Source organism: Dama dama, chromosome 2 (assembly GCF_033118175.1).
Source record: "Dama dama isolate Ldn47 chromosome 2, ASM3311817v1, whole genome shotgun sequence".
Lineage (NCBI taxonomy): Eukaryota > Metazoa > Chordata > Mammalia > Artiodactyla > Cervidae > Dama > Dama dama.
Window position 1 is genome coordinate 9,363,249 of NC_083682.1, and position 8,558 is coordinate 9,371,806.

Sequence of the window (8,558 nt, forward strand, 5' to 3'; positions counted from 1 at the left end):
ACATGTAGCTGTCCAGGTTTCCCAGCACCACATATTGAAGGGATTGTCTTTTCTCCATTGTATTTTCATCCCTCCTTTGTCAAAGTTTAGTTAACCATAGGTTCATGAGTTTCTGTCTGGACTTTCTAGCCTACCCAAAGCAATCTACAGATTCAATACAACTCCCATTAAATTACCAATGGCATTTTCAAAGAACTGGAACAAAAAAGTTCATATGGAACTGCAAAGAACTCCCAATAGCCAAAGCAACCTGGAGTAAGAAAAATGGAGTTCAAGGAATCAGGATCCCTGAATTAAGACTACACTACAAAGCGATAGTAAACAACACAGTATGGTACAGGCACAAAACAGAAATATAAATCACCGGAACAGGATAGAAAGCCCAGAGATAAATCTACAATATATTTCAAAAATACAAACAGCTTACAGAGTTTTTTTACTGACTAAATTTTGTGGGTGTTGATTCCTTCAGCCCAGATTTTTTAATCTCACTGATCTTCTCGTTTCCAGATATGCAGACCCTGCGCGTGATTTTGGCAAGTGTGGGAATCGGCTGTGTTGCTGCCTCTCAGACCTGTTTTTCAGTCCACCAAAGTGAACTCCTCCCCACTATTGTCAGGTATGAGTTTATGAATACTCTGCCAAGCACCATAATAGAAATTTCCCAGCTAATTGGTGCTTATTCAAGGGAATAAACATAATAAGATCTGTTAATTGTAAAACAATTATCAGTATTTGTAATAGTACCTTAAAAATAATTATAACCAAAATTACTGCAAATGCTGGCTTTGTGTCATGTACCATGCTAAGCAGTACTTCAATGCATCCTCTCTTAACTTTTTAGAAGATTTGTCAGACTAGTCACAATATGTAACACTCTGTTTAAGGACTAATTCATATTGACCTTGACAGAGACATCTAGCAAATCACAGAGCAAGTGACAGAAGCAAGGCTTTTTCATCAAGCTCATGATGTAATACTTGTGGAGTTTTCTGGTTCAAAATAAAGTCAAAATAATAGATCACAAATTAAGTCCAGAATTTAACTGGATTATTATATATTGTCATTTACCCTTCAGAGCAAAAGCTTCAGGATTAGATTTTTTGGCTAATAGGTTTGGGGCAGCTCTGGCTCCCCTGCTGATGGCCCTAGTGGTATATCTACCCACTCTGCCCTGGATCATCTATGGAGTGTGCCCCATCATTGCTTCTCCTGTTCTCCTTCTCCTGCCTGAAACTAAAAATCTGCCTCTGCCTGACACCATCCAGGATGTGGAAAATAAGTGAGTAAACCTTCTAACCAACCCCTGGGAGGGACTGTGTGCTTTGGATCTGTGGGTGACAAAGGCAATACACTGCGTGGGTCCCTCTGATCACTGGGGAGGCTGAACCTTGCCAGGGATACACCCATCTCGGGCCATTGCCTTCAAAGGGGCAAGGTCATTTCTATTCACTGTGAGTTTCAATCTAGACTGCAGAGATCCCTTCTGCCCTGTTCTCTTTAGTAGTTTTAGTGCTGAAGAGAAGATACTACCTCTACTAATATCTTAGGGCACATCTTACCTGCCCTCATGAGAGACATACATTTCTGATCATGTTTCATAATCTTTAGATCCATAAAAATTAAAGCCTTTCTTTGAAAAGATATTAGAGAGATAAATCTTATATTGGTGCCTTTAAGACTAGGCAGTTTTGCTGCCATAAATAATGGAAATATCGAGGATAAGGAAAATAAGAAACTGGTAAAAAAAAATATTTGTAAATAAGAAAAATCCTCGGTCATTCAGTCATGTCCAACTCTTTGCAACCCCATGGACTGTAGCCCACCAGACTCCTCTGTCCATGGAATTTTTCACACAGAAATACTGCGATGGGTTGCCATTTCCTACTCCAGGGGATCTTCCTGACCCAGGGAATGAACTCCAAAGTCTTGTGTCTTCGGCATTGGCAGGTGGATTCTTTACCACTGCCCCACCTAGGAAACCCATTACTGACCTACAGCTTCGATAATGAAGTGACTCAAACTAAGTTACTTAAACAACAGAAATTTATTGTCTCACAATTGTATAGTCTGCAAGTCTGAGCTGTAGCTGTTGGCAGGGCCATGTCCCCACTATAGGCTCTAGGGAAGGGTCTGTTCCAGGTCTCTCCTACATTTCAATAGCTCCTTTGCTTGTGGCAGCATCACTCCAATCTTCACATGGCATCTCCCTGCACACCTCTGTGTCCTGATGTTCCCTTTGTGTAAAGACACCAGTCTTATTGGATTAGGGGCCCACCCTAGCCCAATATGACCTCATCTTAATTCATTTTATCTGCAACTGCCCCGTTTCCAAATATGGTAATCTTACATTTGAGGTACTAAGAGTTATAACTTGCACACGTGAATTTTAGGAGAGACATGATTCAACCCATAACAAATGGGAAACTCCCTTAGGGTTTTCAGCTCACCTCTTGCCTTTCTTTCATCACTGGCCAGACCTCTAAAGAGACCAAATGATGGTAGTAACTTTCTAGGATCTTCACAGCCAGCAGAGCCTATCCCAGCATGAGTGTCAATCCCACAGATTTTATTGAATTAAAAAAGATGATGGAGAGGATCAATTTGTATTTATATATGGAGGGCACACAAACCTATTTTCACATTTTCTCTTTTAAAGGTTGTTTTTCATTTACTTATTGGTTGGTTGACTGGTTGTTTCTGTCTTGTTTTTCCAGCAAAAAATTCTCAAAAAAAGCAAGTGAAAAAGATTTCTACATAAAAGTGACAAAGTTTTAAGGAGTTATTGGTGAAGAAAAGAAAAATATGAGGAACAAATATGAATTTTCCTTTTTATTCACAAACTAGCAAGAAAATATACTGGAAAATGTATCTCATTTATAATCATTATATTAATTTGCACTTTACCATATACTTTGTTGGAACATGTAATTTCATGAACAGTTCAATTTGAGGGGAAGTAGTTTAAAAAGTTTTGAATTTTTTTTCTTTTTTTTTAAATTTTTATTTTATTTTCTTTTTTTCTTTTCTTTTTTTTTTATTAGTTGGAGGCTAATTACTTCACAACATTTCAGTGGGTTTTGTCATACATTGATATGAATCAGCCATAGATTTACACGTATTCCCCATCCCGATCCCCCCTCCCAAAAAGTTTTGAATTTATCAATAAATTATTAATAGACAAGATGATTCAGAAACAAAGAAACACCATGGAATTAGGATCTGACTGGTTGATATAGGGAACAGCACATGGTGAACTCTGAAAAAATTTACAAAAATCAGAACACTATATCATATTCAAATGGACATTGAAAGAAATCCAGAAACAGATACCCAATATGTATATGCTTAACATAATACACTTGACATCATAAATCTCCTTCTAAAGAAAGCTTATATAATCCTTGAATATCTTCTGTGTGTGAGCTCAGTCGTGACTGACTCTTTGCAATCCCATGGACTGTAGCCCACCAGGCTCCTCTGTCCATGGACTTTTCCAGGCAAGAATACTGGAGCAGGTTGCTCCATGGATCTTTCTTTCTCCATGGACATTTCTTTCTCCATGGACCTTCCTGACCCAGGGATCGAACCCACATCTCTTACATCTCCTGCACTGGCAGGCTGGTTCTTTACCACTAGGGCCACCTGGGAAGCAATCTTGGAAAATACAATCATTGAAATGATAATAGTGACTTTTTTCATGGCGGGATTTAAGTGACTATTACTTTCTCTTTGGATTTTCTCTTTTCATATTTTCAACAATTAGCATATATAATTTTAGTATTTTAAGACTGTGAGGCGAGCAGAAGTAACGCAGCTTAGATTAGGAGTGGGCCTTCCTACTTGGTAAGATTATCAGGCCACCTGGATACAACCAATTAGCCAATTAGGACCAATTAGCTTTCACTTAATACTGACCACTGGTTGCCAATTAGGAAATTAGGAACGGGGCGGAAACCCCCAGGAAAGTCCCCTGGGCACGAAAGTATTGACCAATGAAATTGCTTTGCAAACGTGTAACCAATCTGCTTCTCACCCTATAAATTAGTGTAACAGCTTGGGCTCAGGGCTCTCTGACCTGCACCACTGCGTTGGTTGCGGCAGAGAGCCCTGGCTTGAGTCAGTAATAAACTTCCCCTTTTTGCTAGCTGCATTGTCTTGGAGGCCTTCTCTCTTCCCGCTCGGGGATTCGGACATCGGGCATAACAAAGACATCAAAATTGAAGTATAAGCAACTTCAAAATGTGTATGCATTTAATAAAATCACTACAAATTAAAAGCTATACTCTCAATCTCTCAATTTATCCTCCCCCTTTCCCCCAGTAACCATAACACTGGTTTCTACGTCTGCGACCCAATTTCTGTTTTGTAAATAAGTTCATATACACACTGTGCTGTGCTGTACTTAGTTGTCCATTGTGTCCAACTAGACGACCCCATGGACTGTAGCCACCCAGGCTCCTCTGTCCATGGAGATTTTCCATGTAAGAATGCTGGAGTGGGGGGGGGGTCTTCCCAACCCAGGAATTGAACTGGGGTCTCTTGCATTGCAGGAGAATTCTTTACCAGCTGAGCTACCAGGGAAGCCCCATATACATACTACAAAATATAAAACAGGTAACTAATAAGGACTTACTCTATACCACAGGGAACTCTACTCAATAATCTGTAATGATCTAGATGGGTAAAGAATCTAAAAAGGATTGGATATATCTGTATGTATAACTGATTCACTCTGCTGTGAAGCAGAAAATAATATAACGCTGTAAATCAACTATACTCCAATAAAAAAAATTTTAAATAACAAAACGTATGATTCAATGGGGAAAAGCTGTATTTCAAGTGTCATGGCTAATCCATATAGGAAAAGTTAATAGCAATTTACGACACAACAAGTCTGAAAAATAATCTTTCATTTTAAAAAGAACAGACTCAAAAGTTATAACAATTCTCATTGTGGTTGAGGGTACACTGCAATAGACATTCATATACAAGACAACATGGTATAGTTTAAAAAAGCAAATATGCTCTAATGCTGCCAAAAACAGTTGACATTATGTTAAGAGTTCTACTCAATTTTTAGTTTAGCAAACACTTGCGCATGAAAAGTGAAAGTGAAAGTCGCTCAGTCATGTCCAACTCTTCACGACCCCATGGACTATATAGTCAACGGAATTCTCCAGTCCAGAATACTGGAGTGGGTAGCCGTTCCCTTCTCCAGGGGATCTTTGCAACCCAGGGATTTAACCCAGGTCTCCCACATTGCAGGCAGATTCTTTACCAGCAGAGCCTCAAGAGAAGCCCAAGCATACTGGAGTGGGTAGACTATCCATTCTCCAGTGGAGCTTCCTGACCCAGGAATCAAACTGGGGTCTCCTGCATTGCAGGTGGATTCTTTACCAACTGAGCTATCAGGGGAGGCCCTTGTCATGTATGTGTAACATATAAAGGACTTGACTTGTTCCTGTGGATACAGAGATTTGATGAGACAAAAAGCATAAAATCAGAACTCTCACGTAGGCCACAATGTAACCTGGGTGTCACATTTTTATTTTCTATAAGTCTGTGATTATAACTTGGAGGCTCAAGTCCCTCCAATTTGGAAGGATTCCAGAATTATGTTGGGTGTATATTCTCAAAATCTCTCCACTGTGGTATCTTTATACAAAGCCAAAATTATGGATTTCAGATCAAAGGGTGGGTTCCGTTGTTCTGTTGACCTCTTGCATCTCAATCCTAACACAGGGAAGAATTTCTCTTTTCTCAAATAGTGATTGAAGCTGGAAAGACACACCTGTGTCACCTTGATCTAGGAGCACAGTTTCCTAAAATCTAACACAATTCTGGGACACTGAAATTTCATTTCTGATTTCTTAGGACCAAGAGGAACTGTAAGGATATGGGAAAGCACACTTGCACCATCAGAAATGGAATCAAAGCTTTCCACTGGGTGGTCTACATTTTACCCAGAAAGCATCTAAGGGACAGAGGTCCACTTTAATGATCTACTACACCCAGAGAGAGCTACACTTAGATATTGAAACAGAAGAAGCACCACAGATCAGAGCAATTGCAAGCAAGCCCTCTCTTGAACATTATCTCTGCCTTTTCCTTGCACTTTGTCTATGATTCAGAAACGTAAGTCTCTGAGTGAATACTCAAAAGGTGAAAAAGCACAATGTAACTAAATGCAAAAGGCGTCTACTAGGGTATGCCCTCAGTGCAGCCAATCAGTCATGTCCAACTATTTGAGACTCCATGAACTGCAGCAGGCCAGGCCTCCCTGTCCATCACCAACTCCAGAGTTGACTCAAACTCATGTCCATCGAATCAGTGATGTCATCCAACCATCTTATCCTCTGTCGTCCCCTTCTCCTGCTGTGTTCAATCATTTTCAGTATCAAGGTCTTTTCCAATGAGCTGGCTCTTCCCATCAGGTGGTCAGTGTTGAAGCTTCAGCTTTAGCATCAGTCCTTCCAATGTATATTGGGGATTGATTGCCTTTAGGATTGACTGGTTGGATTTTCTTGCAGTCCAAGGGACTCTCAAGAGTCATTTGAACCACAGTTCAAAAGCATCAATTCTTTGGCACTCAGCTTTCTTTATAGTCCAACTCTCACATCCATACATGACTACTGGAAAAACCATAGCTTTGACTAGACGGACCTTTGTCAGCAAAGTAATGTCTCTGCTTTTTAATATGCTGTCTAGGTTGGTCATAGCTTTCCTTCCAGGAAGCAAGTGTCTTTTAATTTCATGGCTGCAGTCACCATCTGCAGTGATTTTGGAGCCCCCCAAAATAAAGTCTGTCATTGTTTCCATTGTTTCCCCATCTATTTGTCATGAAGTGATGAGACCGGATGCCATGATCTTAGTTTTTTGAATATTGAGTTTTAAGCCAAGTTTTTCACTCTCCTCTTTCACTTTCATCAAGAGGTTCTTTAGTTCTCCTTCGCTTCTGCCAGAAGGGTGGTGTCATCTGCATATCTAAGGTTATTGATATTTCCCCCAGCAATCTTGATTCCAGCTTTTGCTTCATCCAGTCTGGCATTTTGAATGATGCACTCTGCATGAAAGTTAAATAAGCAGGGTGACAATAAACAGCCTTGATGTACTCCTTTCCCAATTTGGAACCAGTCTGTTGTTCCATGTCCAGTTCTAACTGTTGCTTCTTGACCTGCATACAGATTTCTCAGGAAGCAGATCAGGTGGTGTGGTATTCCCATCTCTTGAAGAATTTTCCACAGTTTGTTGTGATCCACGCAGTCAAAGACTTTGGCATAGTCAATAAAGCAGAAGTAGATGTTTTTCTGGAACTCTCTTGCTTTTTCAATGATCCAATGGATGTTGGCAATTTGAACTCTGGTTCCTCTTCCTCTGCTAAATCCAGCTTGGACATCTGGAAGTTCAAGGTTCACATATTGCTGAAGCCTGGCTTGGAGAATTTTGAGCATTATTTTGCTAGCATGTGAGATGAGTGCAATTGTGTGGTAGTTTGAGCATTCTTTGGCATTGCCTTTCTTCAGGATTGGAATGAAAACTGACCTTTTCCAGTCCTGTGGCCACTGCTGAGTTTTCCAAATTTGCTGGCATATTGACTGGCATATTGCTGGCATATTGGCAGCAATTTCACAGCATCATCTTTTAGGATTTGAAATAGCGCAACTGGAATTCCAATACCTCCACTAGCTTTGTTTGTAGTGATGCTTCCTAAGGCCCACCTGACTTCGCATCCCAGGATGTCTGGCTCTAGGTAAGTGATCACCGTGTCATGGTTATCTGGGTCATGAAGATGTTTTTTTGTACAGTTCTTCTGTGTATTCTTGTCACCACTTCTTAATATCTTCTGCTTCTGTTAGGTCCATACCATTTCTGTCCTTTATTGTGCCCATCTTTACATGAAATGTTCCATTGGTATCTCTCATTTTCTTGAAGAGATCTCTAGTCTTTCCCATCCTATTGTTTTCCTCTATTTCTTTACAATGATCACTGAGGAAGGCTTTCTTATCTCTCCTTGCTATTCTTTGGAATTCTGCGTTCAAATGGGTTTATCTTTCTTTTTCTCCTTTGCTTTTCATTTCTCTTTTCTCACAGCTATTTGTAAGGCCTCCTCAGACAGCCATTTTGCCTTTTTGCATTTCTTTCTTTGGGGGGAGGGGATGGTCTTGATCACTGCCTCCTGTACAATGTCACGAACGTCTGTCCATAGTTCTTCAGGTGCTCTATCAGGTCTAATCCCTATAATCTATTTCTCACTTCCTCTATATAATCATAAGGGTTTTGATTTAGGTCATACCTGAATGGTCTACTGGTTTTCCCTACTTTCTTCAATTTAAGTCTGAATTTTGCAATAAGGAGTTCATGGTCTGAACTCCTTAAGTTTCCATTAGTATCCATAACTTATTCATCTTAAGTTCCCATAAGTATTCATCTTATGGAAACTAAATCACTAGCAAGGAGAACATCCTACTGCTACATCAACAGAATGGATGACTCTTCACGAATGAATATGAGGAAAGGAGGTTGTCACAGAATCTTCTTACCATTTACATTATGTG

At 39.9% G+C, this 8,558-nt stretch overlaps 1 protein-coding gene across 1 annotated transcript in view; it reads left to right on the forward strand.

Moving 5' to 3' along the window:
• Window positions 1–2,778, forward strand: part of LOC133066084 (solute carrier family 22 member 10-like) — a 32,233-nt gene extending 29,455 nt beyond the window's left edge. The window contains exons 8-10 of the mRNA XM_061156807.1: window positions 511–619; window positions 1,079–1,282; window positions 2,718–2,778. Coding sequence (XP_061012790.1) covers window positions 511–619; window positions 1,079–1,282; window positions 2,718–2,778 — 374 coding nt within the window. The remainder of the gene's footprint in view (window positions 1–510; window positions 620–1,078; window positions 1,283–2,717) is intronic.
• Window positions 2,779–8,558: the final 5,780 nt, after the last annotated feature.